This window comes from Nicotiana attenuata, unplaced genomic scaffold (genome assembly GCF_001879085.1).
Source record: "Nicotiana attenuata strain UT unplaced genomic scaffold, NIATTr2, whole genome shotgun sequence".
NCBI classification, from domain to species: domain Eukaryota; kingdom Viridiplantae; phylum Streptophyta; class Magnoliopsida; order Solanales; family Solanaceae; genus Nicotiana; species Nicotiana attenuata.
Window position 1 is genome coordinate 83246 of NW_017671439.1, and position 27654 is coordinate 110899.

At 40.4% G+C, this 27654-nt stretch overlaps 1 protein-coding gene across 1 annotated transcript; it reads left to right on the forward strand.

Annotated features, from left to right (window-relative positions):
• Window positions 1–2992: 2992 nt before the first annotated feature.
• On the forward strand, window positions 2993–4252 carry LOC109208303. Its single transcript, XM_019371389.1, has 2 exons — window positions 2993–3528; window positions 3658–4252. Exons 1-2 carry the CDS (start codon window positions 2993–2995, stop codon window positions 4250–4252), a joined length of 1131 nt encoding a protein of 376 aa, XP_019226934.1.
• The last annotated feature ends 23402 nt before the right edge of the window (window positions 4253–27654 follow it).

Consider the following 27654-nt stretch of genomic DNA (forward strand, 5'->3'; position numbering starts at 1 on the left):
AATCGGGATTTTATTAAAATTTCACAACTCTTTCATAAAAACTCGACCTAGGAGCGATTTTGAAGAGGGATTTCAACACCAATTCATAGGTTTGTGTTCTTTAACTCATTTCCTTCAATTTCCATCAACACCCATTAGATTTTTAGCCCTAAATCTTGTTCTTTCATGGTAGAATTAGGGATTTTAGGAAGAATTGGGGATTTTGCAAATTTGGGAATTTAGACCTCGATTTGGGGTCGGATTCCGAAACTAATTACATATTTGGACTCGTGGGTAAATGGCTGAACGGGTTTTGGTCCGAACCTCCAGTTTTGACCAAGCAGTCTCGGGATCGATTTTTGACTTTTTGGGGAATTGTTGGGAAACTTGTAATTATGCATTGGAAATGATTTATTTAGCGATTATTGATATTACTAAGTTAATTATGATTAGATACGAGCGGATTGGAAGTGGAAACTAAGGGAAAAATGGTATTTGAGGCTTGAGTTCGGCCGTGGAATCGAGGTATGTGTTTTGGCTAACCATAGCTTGAGGGATTAGGTATTGTTGCCTTATTTGCTACGTTTAGTTGTTGAGTACGACGTATAGGTGAGGTGACGAGTATCTATACGTTGTTGTCGGGTCATAGGATGCGAGTGAGTCTTGTACTTGTGACTGTTGTATTTCTTTATACGTACTGTTCATGCTTGAACTGGCTATTCTTCATGTTGAAACAAGTCTTATTATGTTTTCCTGATATTTGACATCGGTTGAGTATTGACTCAAGTTGAGATTTATATTGTGAAGTTAAATGTTGAAACGAGGTTGGTTATTGATGATTCCCTTGCTGGGTTGTTATTGTTTCTGTTGTTTGGGTGAGGAAGAGTGTAAAACACGAAGGGTGATGCCATGCAAGATATTGTGAGTGAGTGTTAATTCACGAAGGGTGATGCCGTGCCGTGTACGGATATTGATAATGCACGAAGGGTGATACCGTGCCATGTTATGAGAGAGTTAATGCACGAAAGGTGATACCGTGCCGTTTCTATTGTTTCTTATGGTAAGGACGAGAGTAAAAGCACGAAGGGTGATGCCGTGCCATTCTTATCTGATTTATATGGTGAGGTTGAGAGTAAAAGCACGAAGGGTGATACCGTGCATTCTCCGTTACTGTATTTACTTGTTCAAGGTGTACTAGCTGTTTCACTTCTCTACTGTTGTGGTTCTTTATTTTTGCAATCCCCTCAACATGTTTTCCCCTTCCCGTTATTTTCTCGTATATGATTTAACTGCACATGTTCATGTTATTTGTCGTGTCTTAGCCTCGTCAGTACTTCGCCGAGGTTAGACTCCACACTTACCACTACATGGGTTCGGCTGTACTGATACTACAGTCTGCACTTTCTGTGCAGATTTCGATACTGGACCTCGCTGATCAGAGTTGCGTTGCTGCCTTCATTCCATCAGGAGACCCAAGGTAGATCTGCCGGCATTTGCAGACCCTGGAGTCCCCTTCCCTCTATCTTAGCGATCATGTTTTCTTTCATTTCGAGAACAGATGTATTTTCTTTAAACCAGTATTTGTAGAAACTCTTAAACGTTTGTGGATTGTGACACCAGATCTTTGGGTAGTTGTGTAATAGTTTTTAAACTGTTATAGAACTTCCGTACTTCTTATTGGTTTAGTTTAAATTATTGTTAATTACTGTTTTGGTTAGTGATTGGTGTGATAGAACTGTATCTGTTGGCTTGCCTAGCATTCTAAGAGTTAGGCGCCATCACGATCCCGAGGATGGAAAATCCGGGTCGTGACAATATCAGCTTTGTAAACTCTATTCTTAGAAGCTCATGATTTGTACTACCAGTCCTGGGGAAATGTAATAGATTTAGATAATTTCTTTGTTTAATTGTCTTATTAGTATTATTGGAATTGGATAGTTATTGGTTGACTTACCTAGCGAGTTGGGTTAGGTACCATCACGACTAGTGGATTTTGGGTCGCGACAGATATATCTCAAGATTAGAAGTAAACTAAAAATATCCATTACCTTCAAAGTTAAACTTAGATATTTCCTATTTTAGAGAATTTTCTCTTCTCCTTTACTTCTTTCCTCGAAGTTCAAAGTACAAAAAATCTAATTATCAATTTTCATTTTGAAATTAACTTCTAAATTTTGTAATGATGTACTTAATTTTTTTAAAGTACCATAAGTCACAATTTTATAGTTAACTAACTTAAAATAAATAAGAATTTCGAATAAAAACACCATTTGACTTCTAAATGGTAATCTTATCATATAAATTGAAAGAAAGATAGTACAATTTTTTTTATAAAAAAAAAACAATTCATAATCATCCTCTTTTTTATTATTTTGCTCTAATTCACCCATGTTTTTCACTGAAATGAAACAATTACAGTAACATTTTTCTACATGAGAAAGAATACGACGATAGAAAAACTTAACCTTGTTTAATAATATATAAAAAAAACTATTTACGCACAGAATTTTCGACTTGCTAAATCCTTCAAATCTACCTCGAAGAGAAATTACGTTAATCAAGAGAAATTAATGAGCAAATCATATACCATCCTGCGAAATCTGATTTTGCTACATTATTCAGGGACAAATATTTGTGTCTTTTCTTTTTCTAGCTTCAGTTCTAATTTGGTAAAATAATGCACCCACAGTAATAAAAGGTATAATATTCAATACACTTCTCGTAGTCGAGATGCATACTATACTAAAGGGAAAATATGGTAATCGCCTACTAAGTAATGAATCTCAAAAATCAAATCTCGTATTTTGCATGGCTTCCTATTTTATTTTTTTTCCTTCTATGATATATGAACTTAACTACCTGCTTTATCTTCAACGTACTTTCTCTTATTATAAATTAGTTATACTTTCAAGCTGATGTAGTGATTCAAGGTTCATTAATCCCTTATCTTTCTTTACATTAATCAAACACTCTTTATTTTCTCTAGAAATTAATTCGTTAAAGAGTTCCATTAATGGCTTCTTCAGAGCTTCCATCTGATATGGCTTTCGAGATATTAACTCGAACTTCCTTGGAAACATTAGATTCTTGCAAAGTAGTTAACAAGACATGGAAAAACTTGACATATAAATTAGGTTTTATGCAAGTATATTGTCACAGAACAAATAATATTTTAGGTTACTTTGTTCAAGGTTTAAAAAACAACGAGTACGTTACAAAGTTTGTTTCAATGGACGATTGCATTGGAAAAGATCCATTGAATCTACCAGTTGAAACCTTGAATAAACCTGAATATAGAATTTTCAACCACTATCACAGCACAAAGATCGAGGCATCTTCAAAACAAGGGATTTTGTGTTGTGTGAGAAGAATAAAGAATCGTAACCCTATGTACTATATTTGTAAACCTAGTACTCGAGAATGGAAAGTGTTGGCTAATCCAAAAATGTGGTATCAGACGGTTAAGATTGCTCTAGTGGTACTCAAATCAAGTCCTTTACATTTCAAGATTATTCGTTTGTCACAAGACTCATCACCACCTCGTCGTAGGTATGTAAAATTTGCATCTTAATTTTCTTATGTTCCAAATCATATATCTATCGTTCATTGTTGGTTTTTGCTTTTGCTTAAATTAGGTTTTCATATATGTATTTCCTTCATTTGAATCTTTGTTTATAGGCGATTGGGACTTGGCAATTATTGTTGCGAAATCTTCGACTCAGAGACTTTTGCCCGGAGACGGACAAATATAATCTCACTTCCTTACGACGTGTTTTTCGAACCCTCTTGTCTCCCTGTTAATGTAAGTGGTTTAGTCTATTTTCTCACAGATGATGATCACGTATTAGTCTTAAACTATAATGGCAAAGAAGCTCGTCCAAGATTCTTACTTCCAGAGCCAGTAATCGAAAACAAAGATTATACAGACAAGAAATTGGTGGAGTACGAAGGGAAGTTGGAATTTAGTTGCCTATCGCCGAATGAAATGTTAGAGCTTTGGTGTATTGACAATGCCAGAAACCATATGTGGAATAAGGAGAAAGAAGTGGATGTTGAAACCGTCAAAAGTGTGATAAAATATCCAAGTCCAGTTGATTTTTACGATAGTGATATTGCTCTAATGATGGGTTTGAATAAATTAATGCTTTACAACGAACAAAATTCAAGTTTTGATGTGGTAAAATTGGACAGGTCAAATTATAGTGAAATATTTCCTTTTCGTTCGGATAGAGAACTAATTGGTTTGAAAGCGATAGGGGAAAATAGTGGCTAAAATGTGTTATCAGAAAGAATTAAGTTGTACTTGCTTAATTTCTCCATATTATATTGTACTTGCTTAATAGAAAGAGCTTTCATTTATGGGTCGACTATTGGGATATACTATTAACCATACATTTTAGATATAGTATTTTATTTTATTCTTTACGGAACAATTATTTATTTAATTTATTCAATGCAATAAATTACTATTTTTAAATAGATCATTTGTTACATGTGTGTCCTTTTAGTTATGTAGTAGATAATTTAGTGTATGGAGTCTTAGCTCATGCACAGAAGATTAAATCGTCGGTTCTCATAATTAATAAACTATGTTCACAATCAAAGATATTATTGGACAAAATATCTTGATGATTATAGCACAAGATTATAATATAATTTGTCTTGATTATGGGAGTGGTTTTACTCACTACAACAAATGTGATATTTAGCTACAAAACTTTTAGCCACGACACGAAATTCGTCACTAATTATTCACTTTTCGTGACGAAAATTATGTTTCGTGTTTGTCACGACCCCAAACCCGACCCGGTCGTGATGGCGCCTCTCGTGAAACAAGGCCAGCCGACACAAACCCCCAAAACTATTAACAGTTATAATAATTCAAAATTAAGTCATTAATAAGCTATAAATCCCAAAATAAAGAGTAGATTAGAAAATTGCGGAAACAAAAACACAGCGCGACATCAGGGTGTCACCAGTCATGAGCATCTAAAATCCGTCTAAGAGTATGAAAAGACAACATAGTCTAATACAAAGCTAGAACAAGTGAAATAAAGATACGAAGGAGAAGCACTGGGCTGCGGATGCTGAGCAGCTACCTAGTCAACTCCGAACAAGCATGCTAGAAAGCAAATCAGCCCTCGCTAGCGTGACCCGAGACTCCTGAATCTGCACACAAGGTGCAGGGAGTAATGTGAGTACGCCAACTCAGTAAGTAATAAAAGTAAAGGCAGCTGAGCGATCAGAAAACACGTAAAACACAACATAATGCTACAGCGAAACAGTATAAAACCCGAACAATGCAATAAAATAGTAAAACTTGTAAAAACATCTCAGTTCAGAAAAACAATCCTTTTAAAAACACCTTTTAATAGTTTCAGACGAGTGAGGAAAACAGTGAGTAAAGGTATAGAAACGTAAATAAGCCCCTCGGGCAAAATACCAACAGAACCAGTCCCTCGGGCTACCTCACAATCACTCGTATCAGCCCCTCGGGCAATAACATGGAACAACATCAGCCCCTCGAGCAATATGACATCACAAACTGGGTACCCGCGCTCACTGGGGGTGTACAGACTTCGGGAGGGGCCCCTTACGGCCCAAGCGCAATAACAAGCCATCTCGTGGCATAATCAAATAGGCTCTCGGCCTCATATCAACAAGCCAACTCGTGGCATAGATCCATCAGACCCTGGGCCTCACAATATATATCAAAATATCCTCACAACATAGGCCTTCGGCCTCACTCAATCAGATCTCACTCAAGCCCCTCAGGCTGACAGTAAAACAAGTGCTCGGCTCAAAATCATTTATGAAATCAAAAGGAGTGAATAAAACCGAGTTATGAAAACAGTAAGAACATAGCATGACTGAGTGAAAACATGTAAACCAAAATAGTGAGGAAAAACAGTAGTAAAAGCCCCTAAGGGTCCAAACAATCGGCACAAAGGCCCAGACTCGGCGTTAAGCCCCCAACACAATAATATTTTCCAAAATATAACAATATCAAATAGTTTCCAAGTAAAATACGCGACTTAATAGTCGCACGGGGCGGACCAAGACACAATCCCCAACGGTGCACAACCCCATGCTCGTCACCTAGCGTGTGCGTCACCTCAAAATAGCAAGTGAAATTCGGGGTTTCATACCCTCAGGACAACATTTACAATCATTACTTACCTCTATCCGGTCCAAACTCTAGCCCGCGATGCCTCGTCTCGGCCTCAACTCGCGTCGAACCTAACCAAAATCAGAATCATGATGTCAAAATATGCTAAGGGGACGAAGCCCATGCGAAAATAATCAAATTACGACACGAATCTCGAAATTAACCAAACCCGACCCCCGAGCCCACGTCTCGGAATCCGACAAAATTAATATCAATGGGATCCTTGTCTTCCCACGAGTTCATGCATATCAAATTTACCAAAATCCAACCACAAATGACCCTTCAAATTCCAATTTCTAGGTCTCCAATTTTAAGCCCTAGTTTCTTCAATATTTACCCACAATTTTCCCTAAATTTCAAGCCTAATCAATGACATAACACCATAGAAACGAGTTTTATGCTCAACAATCTTACCTCAATGAAGTTCCCTTGAATTCCCTCTTCAAAATCGCCCAAAAAGCTCCAAAAATCGATTTAAAATGGTGAAGAAAGTCTGAAAAGCGCGAAGGGTGAAATATATACTCTCTGACCCAGGGATTCCGCACCTGCGGTCCTTTTTCTGCTTCTGCGGACCTGCTTCTGCGGCCTAATCCACCGCACCTGCGGTTTTCACTTAGAGGTCTGGGACCGCACCTGCGCCATCGCAGATGCGTCCAAATGGCCGCTTCTGCGGCTCCACCTGACTCACCTCTTGGCCGCTTCTGCGGCTTGCTTCTGCATCTGTGGAAGTCGCACCTGCGGCCTCCCAACCGCAGATGCGGTTATGACAGCAACCAAAAACTTCAGCTGCAAACTCCCAATTCCTAACATTCCGTCAACCATCCGAAATCACCCCGAGGCCCCCGGGACCTCAACCAAAAGCACGAACAAGTCATATTCCACTATCAAAACTTATACCAATCTTCAAAACACCTCAAACAAACATCGAATCAACCAAATAACATCGGATTCAAGCCTAAGGTTCCAAAAATCTTCCGAATTACGCTTTTGATCAAAAAGTCTATCAAACACGTCCGGATGACCTGAAATTTTGCACACACGTCCCAATTGATACAACGGACCTACTGCAACTCCCGGAATTCCATTCCGACCCCTATATCAAAATCTCACCTATCAATCGAAAAACGCCAAAAATCCATCTTCGCCAATTCAAGCCTAAAGTTACTCCGGACCTCCAAAACACATTCCAATCACACTCCTAAGTCCCAAATCACCTCCCGAAGCTATCCGAACCATCATAATTCACATCCGAGCCCTTTTTCACATCAGTCAACATCCGGTTGACTTTTCCAACTTAAGCTTACTCAAAAGAGACTAAGTGTCTCAAACCTTACCAAAACCTCTCCGAACCCGAGCCAACCGACCCGATAGCACATAATACAGCTAAACAAGACAATAAAAAGCAGGAAAGGGCAAAACGGAGCAGTAACACATGAAATGACCGGCCGGGTCATTACAGTGTGTAGATACAAAATTCGCTTACTTTTAGTGACGAAACATAAAATTTCGTAGCAAAAGTTTTTTCCACTAAAGTTTCCTACCAAAAAATAACTTGGCGCCATTATTTAATAATACTAGCCACGAATTTTATATAATTGGTGACATATTTTTTTGTCACAATGATGTATCCAATTTTTGAGAAATCATAATTTGTCTTAAAATTGGTAAAACTTTGGGCACGAAAAAATTTCGTCACAAAAAATACGTTATTACAATAGTGACAAAATAAAATTTGTAGTTAAACATGGTAAACTTTAGCTACAAAAGTTTATGATTTATTATGACATTAGTTTTTGTCACTAATAGTGAAAACAATTAGTGACAATTATTTAATTGTCTCTGTTTAACCTACAATTTAGTCACAACAAACTTTTTGTCACAAAAAATATAATTTTTAAATGGCTACGACTTGAATTTTGTAGTTGAATAGTACAATTATTGGCGACAAAAAAAGATTCATAGTTAAAAACTAAAAGACATAGTTTTGGTTCATATATGATACATAAAATTACTTTAGGACTAATTAACCTTACGACTGAAGCATCCATCTTGAAAAATTATCAAGTTCGAGAAACTTGAATCCATTTTATAAAGTTCTATTATGAAGTTTATATGACCTGCAAAATCGAAAGAAATCAAATTAAAACCGTACTCATTTTGATTCAATTGCCATATCTAACTTTAGAAAATTGAAAACCAAAAAACCAAATTAAAATTTAATAGAACCCAAGGAACACTTGCTGCTACAAAAATTTAGTTTCCACTTCAAAATTGTAACGACTCGGCCGGTCGTTTTAAGAATTAACGCCCCGATCCCCTATTAACTGCATTCCCCGTGTTTGTTTCTACTATTGTGAGTTCTCGGGAAGATTCATTTTGAGTTTCGGAGTGTTTTGGGACACTCAATCCCTAAATGAGATCTTAAGCTTTAGAATTTGGACCGTAGTCGGAGCAGTGTGAAGACGGTCTCGGAATGGGATTCCGTTAATTCTGTTACCTCCATTGGGTGATTTCGGGCTTAGGGGCGTGTTCTGTAGCTTAATTAGGCTTGAAATGCCGAAAGTCGAATTTTGAAGTTTTCGGTTCAATAGTGAGATTTTGATATCGGGGTCGGAATAAAATTCTAGAAGTTGGAGTAGGTCCGTTGTGTCATTTAGGACGTGTGTGCAAAATTTCAGGTCATTCGGACGAGGTTTGTTAGACTTTATGATCAAAGGCGGAATTTGGAACTTTTGGAATCCTTAGGCTTGGATCCGAGGGCGATTTGGTGTTTCGGCGTTGTTTTGAGTGTTCTGAGGGTTGGTACAAGTTTGAATAGTGTTATGTGACTTGTTGGTATGTTCGGTTAAGGTCCCGAGGGCCTCGGGTGAGTTTCGGGTGCTTAACGGAAATGAATTGGACTTAGGAAAATCTGAAGCCTTGCTGAACCTGTCATAATCGCACCTGCGTGTATAGGACCGCAGGTGCGGCACCGCAGAAGCGGTTAGGGGATCACAGGTGCGGTCTGAGGCAATGTTGAAATTGGTCGCAGATGCGGCATAGGTACCGCAGAAGCGGCACCGCATCGACGGGTAAGAGGTCGCAGGTGCGGAAGTTGGGCTTTAATAAAAAGTCGCAGGTGCGGTCCATTTACCGCAGAAGCAGGACAGCAGGTGCGGTCCCATGGTCGCAGAAGCAGATATCGTTGTTTAGAAAAAGGGAAGAACGAGGGTTTGAACTCAAAACTTGGAAAAACTTGATTTGGAGCTCGGTTGAGGGCGATTTCTCGGGGGTTTTTGATGGAGAAACATTGGGTATCGTTTTCTATCTTGATTTTGATCCTAGAACTATAATCTATTGTTGTTTTCCTCTTCTAATTAAGGAAATTGGGGGTAAAAGTTTGGAAAATTGGAGAAGGTTTCCCCAATTGAAAATTTGAGCTTTGAGTGGGATTTTGACGTCGCATATTGATGATTTTTGTTCCAGTGTGTTCGTGAGTGTTTGGGGGTTCTGAATTACTAAATTTTATTCTATTCCGAGAGGTGGGCCCGGGGGACTTTTTGGGCGATTTTCCTAATTTCGCGTGTTAGCTTCGAATTTATTAGTTAAATTAGCTACTTGAAGTTATATTTACATTATGCAATTAATTCGAATAGATTTGGGACATTTGGAGTCCGGTACTCGTGGCAAGAACGTAATTTCGAGTTGATTGAGCTGGTTCGAGGTAAGTGGCTTGCCTAACCTTGTGTGGGGGAACTCCCCTTAGGATTTGATATTGTTGATATGTGAAATGCCTTGTACATGAGGTGACGAGTGCGTACATGTGCTAGTTGTTGAAAATCCTGCTTTCATTAAGTAACTATAATTGTGTTTTTCATCCTTGTGTACACTACTTGCAATTTAAGCCTACTGTTAGTTTAGGGAAGCATGTCTAAGTGACTTAAATGCTTTATTTGCTCAAACTGCTTTTTTTGAATTCTATGCAGCATGTTAGGATAAAAATATCTGTGTTTCCTTGGTAAGAAATTGGATAAAATTGAATATTCTTCATGATACTGTTGTGTGTTTACTTTGGGACTACGGGCGATATCCCGGGAGATCCCCCTTGCTTGTTTATTTGGGACTACGGATTGGTATTCCGGGAGATCCCTCTGCATATTTATATTGGGACTACGGGACTGCACCCGGTAGATTTTCGGGAGCTCCCCTGTGCATTATGAACTGGACTACGGGACGATATCCCGAGAGATCCTTGTGTATTTACATTTGGGACTACAGGACGATATCCTGGGAGATCTTCTGTTGCCATCTCGGTGTGGAGTTACATTCTTTCTATGATTTTCCTTCCGTTATAGTTGTTATTATCTTTATTTGTCCTGTCTCATTTCATACTGCTTTATCTTATGCCGTATATATGTATATAACCAGTATAGCCCTGACCTTCCTCGTCACTACTCAACCGAGGTTAGGCTTGGCACATACTGGGTACCGCCGTGGTGTACTCATGCCCTTTCCTGCACATGTTTTTCGTGTGCAGATCCAAGTTCTTCGTCTCAGCCCTACCGTCAGTGAGGCGAGACGATCTTTAGAGACTTCGAGGTATATCTGCCGCGTTCGCAGACCGAGGAGTCCCTCTCTATTCGCTCTATTAGCTATAGATCTTCTATACTTCCTGTTGACTAGACATTCTAGAGTTAGAACCTTATATAGTGCTTCTCAGCTTGTGATTTCATGAGATTCTGGGTTTTGGGAGTTAATTCAGTTTTTTTGAGAACATGTATTGGTTTATGCCGAGTGGCATCTTAAACCTTTCTATTTTGTTTTTATCTTCAGTTTTTACTCGTTTTCGTATTTCGTTTCTTTTTCGCAAATTGTTAGGCTTACCTAGTCGTAGAGACTAGGTGTTGTTACGACAATTCACGGAGGGCGAACTTGGATCGTGACAAGTTGGTATCAGAGCTCTAGGTTCATAGGAGTCATGAATCACAAACCGGTTTATTAGAGTCTCGTGGATCGGTACGGAGACGTCTATGCTTATCTACGAGAGGCTATGTAACTGTTAAGAAAAATTCCACTTCATTTGATTTCCTTGTCGTGTGAGATTTTTGATATCGAAATTTTGAACTTCTATCTTCTATTCTCTCACAGATGGTGAGGACACGTGCTACCGGAGGTGACCAGACACCCGCTCCCCCTATGAGAGTCGTTAGAGGTCGGGGCCGGGGTAGAGGCCGAGGACGCGCACGCGGTGTAGCCAGAACACTCGCGCGAGCTGCTACAGAGGAGCCACCAGCAGCTCCAGCCGGAGCCCAGGCGCCTAATACGCCTACTCCTACTACTACTTCAGCTCTCCAAGAGACTCTTGCACAGTTCATGAGTATGTACACCACTCTAGCTCAGGCAGGGTTGCTTCCCCTTGCCGCAGCCACATCCCAGGCCGGGGGAGGAGCACAGACTCGCGCTGCCCGCACTCTTGAGCAGCGAGTGCATGTTGAGCAGGTCCTAGTGATTATACCGGCACAGCCTGTAGCCCTAGCTCAGCCTGAGGAGAGGGCAGTAGCTTCAGAGGAGGAGCAGAGGAGGCTTGAGAGGTTCAAGAAGTACCAGCCTCCTACATTCAGTGGACTAGCATCACATGATGCTCTAGGATTTCTAGAGGAGTGCTACCGTATCCTCCATACCATGGGTATATCAGTATCGAGCAGGGTTTCCTTCACTAACTTCCAGCTTTGAGGAGCCGCCTATCAGTGGTGGCGTACCTATGAGTTAGGCAGTCCAGATGAGGCAGCTTCCTTGACTTGGACTCAGTTTTCAGATATGTTCCTCAGAGTCTCAGGGACGCATGGTGCACAGAGTTTGAGCATTTGCGCCAGGGTACTATGACTGTCTCGGAGTATGCTGTCCGTTTCACTGACTTGGCTAGGCATGCACCAGATTTGGTTTCTACAGTTCGTGAGAGAGTTTGCCGGTTTAAGGAGGGGCTCATTCCCTGCATCAGGTCTAGTATGGCTCGGGAGTTGGAGATGGATATTTCTTATCAGCAGGTGGTGAGCATTGCTAGAAGAGTAGAGGTTATGCATGCTTGGGACAGAGAGGAGAGGGAGGCCAAGAGGTCTCAAGAGTCGGGCCATTATTCTGGTGCCCGTGCCCCAGCTGCAGCTCGTCATGGTAGGGGTTATATGAGTCGCCCCGTTCATTCAGCTCTTCCAGCAGCCAGTGGTATTCCAGCTCCTCGTAGACCTCAGGAGCCTTATTATGCATCTCCAGTATCTAGTGCGCCTCCTGCACGAGGTGCTTTCAGTGGCCAGTCGCAGCCGCCACGTCCTCCTGGAGCTTGTTTTGAGTGTGGCGACACACGCCATATGGTGAGGGATTGTCCTAGACTTAGGAGGGGTGCACCTCCATAGACTTCTCAACCACAGCGTGCCCCACAGAGTTCCCAGGCTATGGTTACAGCACCAGTTGCTACCCCACCTACCCCGCCAGCTAGGGGTGGAGGTTGGAGAGGTAGAGGTCGCCCTAGAGGGGGAGGCCAACCAGATATTATGCCCTTCCTGCACGTACTTGTAGACATGCGATTTTTGACCCTCCCCAATATTTTTTATATTTTAGCACGATATTTAATTTAGGCTTAATATAGCTATTTCAACTATTTTTGACTTCTTTACTTTATTTTATCACAAAAAATAAAAATTACAAAATAAATAAATAAATAAATAAATATTTTCATCTTTAGGTTAAAGTCAATTAGTATATTTATATTTATAGTATTATAACATTTGAAAATACCAAAAAAAAATATATTAGTTTCACTCGTAGTATTTAGTGTTATATTAGTTTATTTTAATTTAGAGTGATTTTTATATTTTTATAGATACATTGCAGTATTTGGTCTTTTTAGCCTAAGTTCAAACCCAAAAGACATGGTCCAATCCAATTACCCTTAGCCCATTCTTCCCAATCCATTAGCCCACTTAAATGCAAGATTTAATCCTAGCCATCTATTTCCTTCTTATCCAATGGCCATCATCCCTTCCACCTCCATATAAAATACCCAATTATAGAAACCCTACAAAAAGTTTTCAATCCCAACACCATATACACCAAAAAACGCCCAAAAAATCTGAAGAGGAGGGACCCTCCATCCATTCTGATTCTTCATCAGCTTCCTAACCAAAAGAAAATGACGAGCACCTTAGAAGATCCAGCGACAGCCATGTCTGAGCAACTCCGGCGAATCACCAAACGATAATCAACAATTGAACTCCGGCGTTGTGATGTCCAAAACTGTCGTCCAAGCTCAGTAAAATTGAATTCGACGAGAAATCTGGCGAGTTTAGAGGTCTGGTCGTAGTTCTGTCGAGGTTTGAGCCCAGCGCCGATTGAGGTTTTGACCGTAGTTCCATTTGCGGTTGACGATCTCGGATCCAATTTCTGTATGAATTTGCAGTTTTGGAGCTGTAACTCTGCTGAACGTTGCACTGAATTAAGTATAGTTTCTCATTGGTTTTTCTCCGTCAATTTAGCCATTTCAAGGTATTCCCTAACTCCCGATTTCGTTTCCTGTATAGATTTAGTAAATCATGTCTGGTCGACAATGATCGTTGCTGGAATAAAACTATCTGTTCTTCACGGTTGAATTCTATTGTTGTCACGGCTGAATTCCATCGTTGTCACGACTGATTTATTCAATTGTGATTTCACTTGATTCTCAAACGTGAATTAATGGTAGTCGTCCTATCTTCTGTTTAATATAATTACGCCTACATTTTCTTGTTGATTGAAGAGGTTTAATTGACTGTGCTAATATCTCGAGTTTACAGATCTTTGTCACTGGTTGAATAGATTTGTAAACATTGAGTTCAAAGGTGAAGCTCTAGATTATTTGTGGTTTATTGTTAAATGATTGTGTATGGATATAAAGCTTATACAGTTAGCTTAAGGATTGCAGTGAGCATCGCTTCTGTTGTAATTTGGGCCGTTGATTAAGTTTCGATCCTCGTTTTAATTCATTGTGACCCATTCCGTAGCTAAGAATGCAAATCTGACTTTGAATATTGTAGATGTTACTTTTAATTTGGATAGGATTTCTAGTTGTTCATGGATCACATTTGTAGGGATTTTAATAAAATCTTGTACATGTTAGCTGAATTTGAGATTGATAATATTCTCAAGTTAAAGGCCAAAATCTTCAGAAGTAGCTATATCTTTTCTCTTAGTAATGATCCGTCAGAAGTTTGGTTGAATAATCAGCAAAGTCATGCTTATCCGATATCATATTCCACAAATCATTGAACTTCACAAGCCATCGCAATTCAGTTTGGTGGCAAATTATGAACATCCGTAGTTTACTTTAGTTAAGTGCAACCCTTTGAAATAAATTGAGGCGTGCCATGCCAAATAAAAGCCCTAAGCCCATGGCCTTCATGTAATTAACACTAACTCCTTAGAACTCGAGGCATGCCATTTAGAAAATTTTCCAAGGCCCTCGCAAAGTTAAAAATGCGTTAGTCGCTTTAGGCGCGCTTTTTTTTTAATAATCTTACTTTCCTAAATACGGGTGTGCATTTCATGCAACCCAAATCCAAATCCCAAAACGTTGAATAAAAATGTGTCGAGGATACGGGTGCATTTCATGTGACGTGATCCAAAAATACGTTTTTAAACGACGTTCACTTTCTTAAAAAATTTAATTAAAAGCGGTTAAATAATTCTAAAATTCCACAATAGGATAAGATGTACTAAAATCAGACTTTAGCTAAATATAGCAGTTGAGCGATCGTGCTAGAACCACGGAACTCGGGAATGCCTAACACCTTCTCCCGGGTTAACAGAATTCCTTACCCGGATTTCTGGTTCGCGACTGTTAAACAGAGTCAAACCCTTTTCTCGATTCGGGATTCGAACCGGTTACTTGGGACACCATAAATCTCCCAAGTGGCGACTCTGAATCTCTTAATAAAATGAATCCCGTTTCGGTTGTCCCTTAATTGGAAAAACACCCTTATTATGCCCTTTACGGGGTGTAGTAGCGAAAAAGGAGGCGTGACAGTACTGAGGTTGTCGCCTCCGATTCTGTCATCATAGATATTATCCCGATCTGTCATAGAGATGCATTGGTTTTATTCGATCCAGGCTCCACTTATTCTTATGTATCCTCTTATTTTGCCCCGCATTTGGGCGTATCTCGGGATTCCTTGAGTTCTCCTGTTTATGTTTCTACTCCTGTTGGAGATTCTCTTGTTGTGGATCGCGTTTATCGGTCGTGTTTGATTGCTCTTAGTGGTTTTGAGACCAGAGCCAATTTATTATTGCTCAGCATGGTAGACTTTAATGTTATCTTGGGCATGGACTGGTTGTCGCCCCATTATTTTATTCTTGATTGTCACGCGAAAATCGTGACGCTGGCTGTGCCAGGGGTACCGTGAGTAGAGTGGAGGGGTACCTTAGATCATACTTCCAGTAGAGTTATTTCATTCCTTAAGGCTCAGCGCATGGTTGAGAAGGGGTGTGACGTGTATCTAGCTTATGTGAGAGATGTCAGTATTGATACCCCTGCAGTTGATTCAGTCCTAGAAGTACGGGATTTCTCTGATGTGTCTCCAGCTGATCTTCTAGGCATGCCGCCCGATAGAGATATTGATTTTGGCATTGATCTATTGCCGGGCACTCATCCCATTTCTATTCCTGCGTACCGTATGGCTCCTCCTGAGTTGAAGGAGCAGTTACAGGAATTGCTTGATAAGGGTTTTATTCGGCCCAGTGTATCACTTTGGGGGCTCCTGTCTTGTTTGTGAAGAAGAAGGATGGTTCTATGCGTATGTGCATTGATTATCGCCAGTTGAACAAGGTTACAGTGAAGAACCGTTATCCTTTGCCTCGTATTGATGACCTGTTTGATAAGTTACAGGGAGCTCGTGTGTTTTCTAAGATTGACTTGCGTTCAGGCTATCATCAGTTGAAGATTCGGGAGCCAGATATCTCGAAGACTGCCTTCAGGACTCGGTATGGTCATTACGAGTTCCTTGTTATGTCATTTGGGCTGACCAATGCCCCAGCAGCCTTTATGCATTTGATGCACAGTGTATTCCAGCCATATCTTGACTCATTCGTCATTGTCTTTATTAATGACATTCTGGTATACTCCCGGAGTCGGGAAGATCACGAGCAGTACCTAAGGACAATGCTTCAGACTTTGAGAGAAAAGAAGTTATATGCCAAGTTCTCGAAATGGGAGATTTGGTTGGATTCCGTGGCATTCTTGGGTCACGTGGTATCGAGTGAGGGGATAAAAGTGGATCCGAAGAAAGTGGAAGTAGTGCAGAGTTAGCCCAGACCATCCTCAAATACAAAGATCCGCAGTTTTCTTGGCTTCGCGGGTTATTACCGTCAATTTGTTGAGGGATTTTCATCCATTGCAGCACCTATGACCAGGCTGAGCCATAAGGGTGCTCCGTTCCAGTGGACGGAAGAGTGTGAGCAGAGCTTCCAGAAGCTCAAGACAACTTTGACTATAGCTCCAGTTTTGATATTGCATACCGGTTCGGGGTCTTATACTGTCTATTTTGAAGCCTCGAGGATTGGCCTTAGAGCGGTACTGATGCATGACGGTAGGGTGATTGCCTACGTGTCTAGACAGTTGAAAGTGCATGAGAAGAATTATCCTGTCCATGATCTCGAGTTAGCTGCTATTGTTCACGCCTTGAAGATCTGGCGTCATTATTTGTACGGGGTGCCTTGTGAGGTTTATACTCATCACCGGAGTTTGCAGCATTTGTTCAAGCAGAAGGACCTTATTTTGCGCCAGCGGAGGTGGTTAGAGCTGCTAAAGGACTATGATATCACTATCTTGTATCACCCCGGCACCAATGTAGTGGCCGATGCTTTGAGTCGCCGGGCGGAGAGATTGGGGAGTTTGGCTTATCTACCAGCAGCGGAGAGGCCCATGGTGATGGATGTTTAGGCCTTAACCAGCCAGTTTGTGAGATTGGATCTTTCGAAGCCCAGTCGGCTCCTTGCTTGTGTGGTCTCTCGATCTTCTTTGTTTGATCATATCCGGGAGCGTCAGTTTGATGACCCTCATTTGCTTGTCCTCAAGGACAAGGTTCTGCATGGTGATGCCAGAGATGTTACCATTGGTGATGACGGGGTATTGAGGATGCAAGGTCGGATTTGTGTACCCAATGTTGATGGGCTTTGGGTGTTGATTCTAGAGGAGGCCCATAGTTCACGGTATTCTATCCATCCGGGTGCCGCGTAGATGTACCAGGACTTGAGACAACACTATTGGTGGAGGCGGATGAAGAAGGATATAGTTGGGTTCGTAGCTTGGTGCCTCAATTGTCAGCAGGTAAAGTATGAGCACCAGAGACCGGGTGGTTTGCTTCAGCAGATAGAGATTCCGGAGTGGAAGTGGGAGCGGATCACCATGGACTTTATAGTTGGACTCCCACGGACTTTTGAGGAAGTTTGATGCCATTTGGGTGATCGTGGATTGGCTGACCAAGTCCGCACACTTCATTCCTGTGTGTACTACCTATTCTTCGGAGAGGTTGGCGGAGATTTATATCCGGGAGATTGTTTGTCTGCATGGTATTCCAGTTTCCATCATTTCAGATAGAAGTACTCAGTTCATATCACGGCTCTGGAGGGCCGTACAGCATGAGTTGGGCACTCGGGTAAGTTGAGCACAGCATTTCACCCCCAGACAAACGGACAGTCCGAGCGCACTATTCAGATTCTTGAGGATATCCTCCGTGCATGTGTGATGGAGTTTGGAGGTTCTTGGGATCAGTTCTTGCCACTGGCTGAGTTTGCCTATAACAACAGTTATCAGTCTAGCATTCAGATGGCACCGTATGAGGCTTTGTATGGCAGGCGGTGTAGATCCCCGGTGGGTTGGTTTGAGTCGAGTGAGGCTAGATTATTGGGCACAGACTTGGTTCACGATGCTTTGGAGAAGGTTAAGGTGATTCAGGATAGACTCCGTACAGCCCAGTCCAGATAGAAGAGTTATGCGGACCAGAAGGTTCGTGATGTTTCCTACATGGTCGGAGAGCAGGTCTTACTTCGGGTTTCGCCTATGAAGGGCGTTATGAGATTTGGGAAGAAAGGGAAATTGAGTCTGAGGTTTATTGGTCCTTTTGAGATACTGCGACGTGTTGGGGAGGTTGCTTATGAGCTTGCCTTACCTCCCAGCTTGGCAGGAGTTCATCCGGTATTTCATGTTTCGATGCTCCGGAGGTATCACGGTGATCCGTCGCACGTGTTGGATTTCAGTTCCGTCCACTTGGACAAGGATCTATCTTATATTGAGGAGCCAGTGGCGATATTGAAGAGACAGGTTTGGAAGATGAGGTCAAAGAACATTGCATCAGTGAAGGTTCGGTGGCAGGGTCAGCCAGTCGAGGAGGCGACTTGGGAGATCAAGCAGGATATACGCAACCGTTACCCACATCTTTTCACCACTTCAGGTATGTCTCTATGCTCGTTCGAGGACAAACAAATTGTTTAAGAGGGGGAGGATGTAACGACCCGGTCGGTCGATTTAAGAATTAACGCCCCGATCCCCTATTAGATGCATTCCCCGTGTTTGTTTCTGCTATTGTGAGTTGTCAGAAAGATTCGTTTTGAGTTTCGGAGTGTTTTGGGACACTCAGTCCCTAAATGAGAGCTTAAGCTTTAGAATTTGGATCGTAGTCGGATCAGTGTGAAAACGGTCTCGGAATGGAATTTCGTCGATTCTGTTAGCTCCGTTGGGTGATTTCGGGCTTAGGGGTGTGTTCGGATTGTGTTTTCGAGGTCCGTAGCTTAATTAGGCTTGAAATGCTGAAAGTCAAATTTTGAAGTCTCTGGTTCGATAGTGAGATTTTGATATCAGGGTCGGAATGGAATTTCGGAAGTTGGAGTAGGTCCGTTGTGTCATTTGGGACGTGTGTGCAAAATTTCAGGTCATTCGGACGAGGTTTGATAGACTTTTTGATCGAAAGAGGAATTTGGAAGTTTTTGAATCCTTAGGCTTGAATCCGAGGGTGATTTGGTGTTCCGGCGTTGTTTTGTGTGTTCCGAAGGTTGGTACAAGTTTGACTAGTGTTATGTGACTTGTTGGCATGTTTAGTTGAGGTCCCGAGGGCCTTGGGTGAGTTTCGGGTGCTTAACGAAAGTGAATTGGACTTAGTAAAATCTGAAGCCTTGTTGAACCTGTCATAATCGCACCTGCTTGTATGGGACCGCAGGTGCGGCACCGCAGAAGCGGTTAGGGGACCGCAGGTGCGGTCTGAGGCAATGTTGAAATTGGTCGCAGATGCGGCCCATGTACCGCAGAAGCGGCACCGCATCGGCGGGTAAGAGGTCGCAGGTGCGGAAGTTGGGCTTTAGTGAAAAGTCGCAGGTGCGGTCCATTTACCGCAGAAGCGGGACCGCAGGTGCGGTCCCATGGTCACAAAAGCAGATATCGCTGTTCAGAAAAAGGGAAGAACGAGGATTTGAACTCAAAACTTGGAAAAAAATGATTTGGAGCTCGGTTGAGGACGATTTCTCGGGGGTTTTTGAAGGAGAAACATTGGGTAACATTTTTTATCTTGATTTTGATCCGAGAACTATAATCTATTGTTGTTTTCCTCTTCTAATTAAGGAAATTGGGGGTAAAAGTTTGGAAAATGGGAGAAGGTTCCCCAATTGAAAGTTTGAGCTTTGAGTGGGATTTTGACGTCAGATCTTGATGATTTTTGTTCGAGTGTGTTCGTGAGTGTTTGGGGGTTCGGAATTTGCAAATTTGATTCAATTCCGAGACGTGGGCCCGGGGGACTTTTTGGGCGATTTTCCTAATTTCGCGTGTTAGCTTCGAATTTATTAGTTAAATTAGCTACTTGAAGTTATATTTACATTATGAAATTAATTTGAATAGATTTGGGCCATTTAGAGTCGGGTACTCGTGGCAAGAACGTGATTTCGAGTTGATTAAGCTGGTTCGAGGTAACTGGCTTGCCTAACCTTGTGTGGGGGAACTCCCCTTGGATTTGGTTTGTTGATATATGAAATGCCTTGAACGTGAGGTGACGTGTGCGTACATGTGCTAGTTGTTGAAAATCCTGCTTTCATTAAGTAACTATAATATTGTTTTTCTTCCTTATGTACACTACTTGCAATTTAGGCCTACTGTTAGTTTAAGGAAGCATGTCTAAGTGACTTAAATGCTTTACTTGCTCAAACTGCTTTATTTGAATTCTGTGTATCATGTTAGGATAGAAATATCTGTGTTTCCTTGGTACGAAATTGGATAAAATTTAATATTCTTCGTGATACTGTTGTGTGTTTACTTTGGGACTACGGCCGATATCCCGGGTGATCAACCTTGTTTATTTGGGACTACGGATTGGTATTCCGGGAGATCCCCCTGCACATTTATATTGGGACTACGGGACTGCACCCGGTAGATTTCCCCTTGTACTGGATATTTACATTTGGGACTACGGATTGGCATTCCGGGAGAGCCCCTGCGCATTATGAATTGGACTACGGGACGATATCCCGAGAGATCCTTGTGTATTTATATTTGGGACTACAGGACGATATCTTGGGAGATCCCCTGTTGCCATCTCAGTGTGGAGTTACATTCTTTCTGTGATTTTCCTTCCGTTATAGTCGTTATTATCTTTATTTTTCCTGTCTCATTTCATACTGCTTTATCTTATGCTGTATATATGTATATAACCAGTGGAGCCATGACCTTCCTCGTCACTACTCGACCGAGGTTAGGCTTGGCACTTACTTGGTACCGCCGTGGTGTACTCATGCCCTTTCCTGCACATGTTTTTCGTATGCAGATCCAGGTTCTCCGGCTCAGCCCTACCGTCAGTGAGGCGAGGCGATCTTTAGAGACTTCGAGGTATAATTGCCGCGTCCGCAGACCGAGGAGTCCCTCTCTATTCCCTCTGTTAGCTATAGATCTTCTGTACTTCCTGTTGACTAGACATTCTGGAGTTAGAACCTTATGTAGTGCTTCTCAGCTTGTGATTTCATGAGATTCCAGGTTTTGGGAGTTAATTCAACTTTTGTGAGAACATGTAATTGTTTATGCCGAGCGGCATCTTAAACGTTTCTATTTTGTTTTTATTCGTTTTGGTATTTCGTTTCTTTTCCGCAAATTGTTAGGCTTACCTAGTCGTAGAGACTAGGTGCCGTTACGACAGTTCACGGAGGGCAAACTAGGGTTGTAACAAAAATTTCTTGAGACTAGAAGGTTAGTCCCCTAAATGATCCTCCTTTATTTACCAATTTAAACTTATATCTAGCTCATCATTTTTGTATAAAAAAATTAGCACACTTCTTTCTCTCACTAATCATAATTAATAAGTCTATCCTCACATGAATGCTTGTTAGGCTAACTAACCTGAGACGCCCAAAACACAACAAAAATTAGAGTTCTATGTCAACAATCATGCATAACAAAATCTATATTTTCTCTGAACTATTATTAGACTATACTGTTGACATATCATGTGATAAAATAAATAAAATGCCTAATAACATCACGATACTCTGAGTAAAGAAAGTTACAAATTATATGCAATGTTAGTTTAAAGAATGTTTTACACTATCAAGGAATGTTTTACTACTACTACTACTGTTACTACTCTCATATTCACAATTCAAACTCATATATCAAAAATTATTGAATTAGGAATGTTTTTTTTTTCTAGGGAATCTGGGGAACTTGCTTCTCATCATAATTCCTGCAGCTTGTGAGGAGAAAAATAGTCCCTTTGGAGATTAAATTACATGTTCCACCAATTGAAAGGCCTATGCATCACTATCTATGGCAGTACCTCCACAACTTTCTCATAAATTTTACTCCATTCTTAAACAGCAATCACTCTTTCACCCTTTTTCTTATCTTTTGCATCCTTATTTTGGGTAAATTCTTGATCAGTGGAAGTGGCGGATCTAAAAGTTAAACGCTGTTGGTTCTAAGTTGAAGAGTGGATTCTTAAATTTATATGTATGAAATTCTATTTATACTTGACCCTAGCTAGAGAAGTTTGAATGTTAGCCTCTTATTTGGGTTTCATATTGTGTAGATAGGAGCAGTCTACATATGGACTTATTGTTGATACTCAATTTTTCCCTTTATATTTTTCAATATGCGAAATACCTTCAAAATAGCATATGTATGCATATATAATGTATGTCCAAGTGTTTCATTATTTTCCTCAATTTTTAAAAGTTTTAAAATCAATTTATTTCCCTATTTTGTCCATAAAAACCCAATAATTATTTCTAAAATTATAATTTTTGGTGATTCACTTGTTGAACTTTTATATTTATGCTAAAATATAGCTAAGGGAATTTTTGCATATTTTTTACAAAACTATTTAGTATTTTTAAGGCTAAATTGCATAATTGCAATATTAGCCTCTTCTAGGATTTAATTACGTTTACATTTACAAAAAATTAACTCCAGTATTTTTAAATAGTTAATTATATGTCATAAATAATTTTAGTACCTTTTTAATTTAGTTCCAGAAATCAATTTACTATTTTTTTAATTTGAAATAGGGGAAAATTGGCTATTTAAATAATATCCCAATTTCGTTTCAATTGTAGCCTAAATTGACCCCAATCTGAACCCTATTTTCTGACCTAATTCCCATAAACCGACCCACCTAACCCCTTTAATCCCAGCCGTTGATCATTTAGATCAACGGCTCCCGTCGCCCCTTACCTTTTTTAACCCTGAACGACCCCAAAACCCTATCATTTTGATACAATCCGCCGCCTTAGAATCCCTTCCTCTCAAACTCTCTCTGCAACACCTACAAACCCTAGCCACCGCCATCAATCTACACCCTAATCCATGGCCTTTTGTAGTCATTCGAGACCTGTACCAGCCTTCCATAGCTTCTATGTGTTTTGGTTCTATGGCTTCACGACCAGACTTCGAAGGAGTTTGGTCCAGTCTTTGCTCGACTGGTGTTCATGGCCTTTCTCCGGCCGGCCACGACCTTTTTCGGCCATTTATGGCCGTTCGTGGCGGGTCCTTGACCTTTTTTGGTTAGATCGTTATCTTTCGTGATCTTTCTCGTTTCTTTTGGATTTTTTGAAACCCTAATCTCTAAGATCTTTCGATTGCTTTCAGATCTACTTTAGATCTGTACTTGCTATGGGTGTTTTAAGTGTTTTCTCGAAAGTTTTTCAACTTTCTTTCAAAAATAGCCCTTCATCTTCTCCGATTAGGGTTTTTCCTCTAAATTTTCTTTTCAAAGATCTCTGATTTTAACGTATTTCTGATTTTGCTACGGTTTTGTTCATGTTATTCTTCTATCTGAGTTAGCATGTTAAAACCCTAATTTCTTTTGGGTCTCATTCGAATCCTGAAGCTGTTTGTTTAATGTGTACTTGTTTAACTAAGTTCCTCGTTCTTGTTTGACTTATTTGTGTTACCATTTTTTAAAATCGATTGTTGTTGAAAAGCCCTAGGTTTTTGGGGTCTGAAATTGTTTGAGTACCTGACTCGATTGAAAGCTTTTGTTTTAGACTATCTTTTCTCTATGTGACTTATCTGATTTTTTACTATCTTTCAACTCGACTAAGTTTGAAACCCTAACTTTTTAAAAGGGTTTCCTCACCTACTACTGTGAGACCTTTGCATGTTTTTGATGCTCCGTTTTCTTCCCTATTAATTCAATGTGGCTTAACCTACTTGATTACTCTGCTTCGAACGTTTGCTTTACTACTGAACCCTAGTTTATTTCTGCCACTACTGCCTGTTTGTGATTTTGTCAATGAGTTTGGCCTCGCATGTCTGATGACCTTGTTCACTTTATTTATATGCTGAAGTTTCTTCCTTGATTGATCTTCATCTTGTGACTGATTTCTAAAGTTTCCCTTTTATGAACCCTGATTTCACTTGCCGGTTCAAATTGATTATATTCTTTCCCCTTTACTGTGATATTTTGCCTTACTGAATCTTTTCCAAAATAAGTATATTTCTGTACTTAGACTTGATTACTTACTTAATGATTGTACTACTTCTTTTATGGCAATAACCAGTCTGTCTCTAAATCGATCTCTTTCCTTATTTGAATATGTTACTATCGTTAGACAAGTGATTCCTTAATTAAAGGGAATCACTTGTATAATTGATTCTGACTGTTGATTGTTTCTATATTTTTACTAAAACTTTACTTATTACCTCTCCTTCACTCGTTTTCAAAAAGCTATATATACCCTGCACCCCTCTTCTTTCAAATACGAACAACAAGGAACGAAACACTTGAGTTCAGAACACACACCTCACTAAAAACTCTCTCTCTTTTTTCTCTGTTACTACTTGTGTTGCTGCCTGACCTAGCCGGCTGAAAGCCAAGGCTAGGCTGTGGGAAATTTGCTTACTTTTCTTTCTGCATTTGCTCCTTTACTGGTATGTTCTAATTAAATTCCAGCAACGATAACAACATGTTTCTTTACTATTTCCTTCACTCTTGCCTGTTTCCTGCTTGTGTTTACTCAAGTTCCATTACTGAGCATACTGTAATTTCCCCCTTTCTCCTCTAAATTAATGTTTTCTTATGTATGAACTCTGTTAGTCACTTATTATGACTTATGAATCCCAAACCCCCATATCCCCTATGTGTTTGTATTCATTTGTTGGTTTGGGGGCATGTCACCATTAGACATTGCTGTGCATGACCCCAAACCTGACCCCTCCTTAGGGTCATATGCTTCATATCCCCTCTATGTGTTGTGTTCTCGGGTTGGTATATGGGCATTCTAGCACCATCTATTACTGTGCATGCCCAAGCCTGACCCCTTCCTAGGGTCGTATGCTCCCTGCAATGTATTCCCAAACCCCAGACCCCTTGTGCAAAAAATGCTGATTCTGTGGCTTTACTACTACCGTTTTCCAATTACTTTTCCCCTTTACTATTCTCAACCCAGTTTTAGACAAATCCCTGTTTTGCACTTCCACTATACTCTTAGACTTAGGTTCTGCCCCCTCTTGTGTGAGCCTTGCCTTGGGACCCATGAGCTCCCTCTGAACTTGCACACATAAGGGCTGGCCCTTCCACACTGCACTAATCTCTATCTAGCTATGCAAACTTGGGTGTAAGCACTGCCCGGGGTCCCTTGAGACCGTTAGGGAACTTTGACACACCCAGGTCTGAGAAAGGCTTTGAAACAAGTGGCATTTGAGGTGATTTGTTCCATAACTCAGAGAGGAAGTCAGAATCAGGCTTCCTATGGTTGTAACTTCTTATTTTTTACACTTTTCTGATGTAATTCAGTATTTGGTCTGTAATAATTTATAATAAACACCGGGGTTGGTTAGTGAATAGGGCTGGGTAATTATGCATGTTTAACTATTAGAAGGGTAGAGAACATGCCTATAGGACCTGTTTTCTGTATGATTAATTTAGAATATAGATAATATACCTATAGGATTTTTAGCCCACATGTTTAAGTCTGCATTTAGATAACATGCCTATAGGATTTGTCCCAAATTCTGCATGTTTATTACCACACTTAGACACCATGCTCCTAGGATCTAAATGGTTACAATCAGACATCATGCTCATTAAGGTTAAAATCAGTATTTCTCCATAAAAATCATGCCTATAGGAATCTCAAGTAAATCCTGCCTGCTTCATTTCACGTTCGACTAGATATTATATCTATAGGAATTAAAAATCAGCAATAGTAGAGATCATGCCTATAGGATCTGAAACCAGTCTAGTTAAAAATCAGATTGACTCATACTGATCTGAACTAATTTTTTTAAAAACAACTCTCTCTTCTTAATATGGTTTAGAAAGCGTGTCTATAGGATCTCAAATCGTTTATTTTGGAACTGTTGCTGCTTTGCCATTATCGGTAATAGATATCATATTTATAGGATCTCACCCAAACACTTAGGCAAGCCTTAGTTAATAACAATAAAGACTGAACCCGCCTTTGTTAATCAGTAATTGCTACAACAACCAGGCATGCCTTATTCGGACTCCATATCTGAGTTATGTAATAAATTGGTCTGCTTCATCAACTATAACTCCCCTGTCTCAGTATTTGAAATTCTGACCTTTAATGTGTTTTAAGCCATGTTATTTATGTGTTCTATTTGAGGAGGTAATCTGAGCCTTTTGTTGTTTAAATGTTTTCCCCTTTAAATGCAGTCCTACGTGTTTTTGTATGTCGCCTTAGCCTTTTACCTTTAAACCTAAGAGTCAGCCTGAAGTCCTCCCTCTTATAGGAATAGTAGTCCTAAATTCCTCCGGGACTGATAGGAACGGGATGGGTAATNGGGGGCGCGACAGCATAGCGACTCTGCTGGGGATATTTAGGCTTTTACCATTTCAGATTGTTTTCTGAATTTGTACCTCTCCCTATGTGCGATTATTTGTTTATTTACTTTAAGCATTTAATTTCTTCTTTAGAAGCAAAACTGACATATCTTCCTTGTTTCTTTTCCTTTATTGCTTTAAATTATGAAACTGCTGTATTTATCGCTTTCTTAATGTGCAAATACATGTCAACATGCTTTTAATTATTGCACAATCATGCTCAACATCATATTCCACTCGTGCCAAAACAAATACTATAGCAACACTTATAATGAGTGGTTGCGCTCTTCCTATATTATTACCCCCTAAATTTGGAAAGGCATATTTACGGGAAAACTAGTCGATCAGCGGTGCAGTCGACAGTTCCGAGCCTTCCCCTTGAGTTGTCCGCTCAAGGATATCAGTCTAAAACCCCATAGAAACCTTACTCTGTTGAATTGTGCATGTATCATGGTCAAACCTAGCCGGATCAGTTATGTTGTCCACATAATGATCCTTTAAGATAGCCTTGTCCAAGGGTCCACTGGGTTTCCCTAAACCCAAACGGACATCGTCACGTTCTGTGCAATTATTTGGAGAACTAAATGCTTCATGCTAATTGGTGATATTAAAAAGTCGAGTCTGGTGGGGGTAGGGCCTAACCCTTCTGTTTTGCAGAAAATGAGGCACGAAATGCCCAGATTCGGCATTGTCACCAACATCCACCCAAGGTTGCTAAGCTGGTGGAAGGATTTACATTCTAGTGATCAAAATCTCGTCAGAAAATATCTGGGAAATCTACCATCCCTTCTGGAGATTCAACCTAACAACATGATCATAGAAACTGCTACCTATTGCTAGGACTTCTGGAGTTGGGAAAGCTGTTCGAAGGAGCCAAGGATGCTGAATCTGGGGAAGGTCCTTCTGGGACCAAGTAGATAGGAGTTTATCTTTATCATTTTAAAATGTAACAAGGCCAATAGCCATTAGTAACTTTTATTTACTGTTTATTTAGCGTCGATTTGAGATTCATCTTACTTTTTATCAATGAAATGAGGCATTTAGAATTCTATGTTCTCCAAATCAACTTGTCGCTAGGCCCACTTCGGGCACAACGAGGCTCCAAAATTAGGACACGTCTCACATTCCTGCACTATGTGTTTAAATATCGCAATACTTTTTATGATCCTCACTAACTTGTTTACCTTT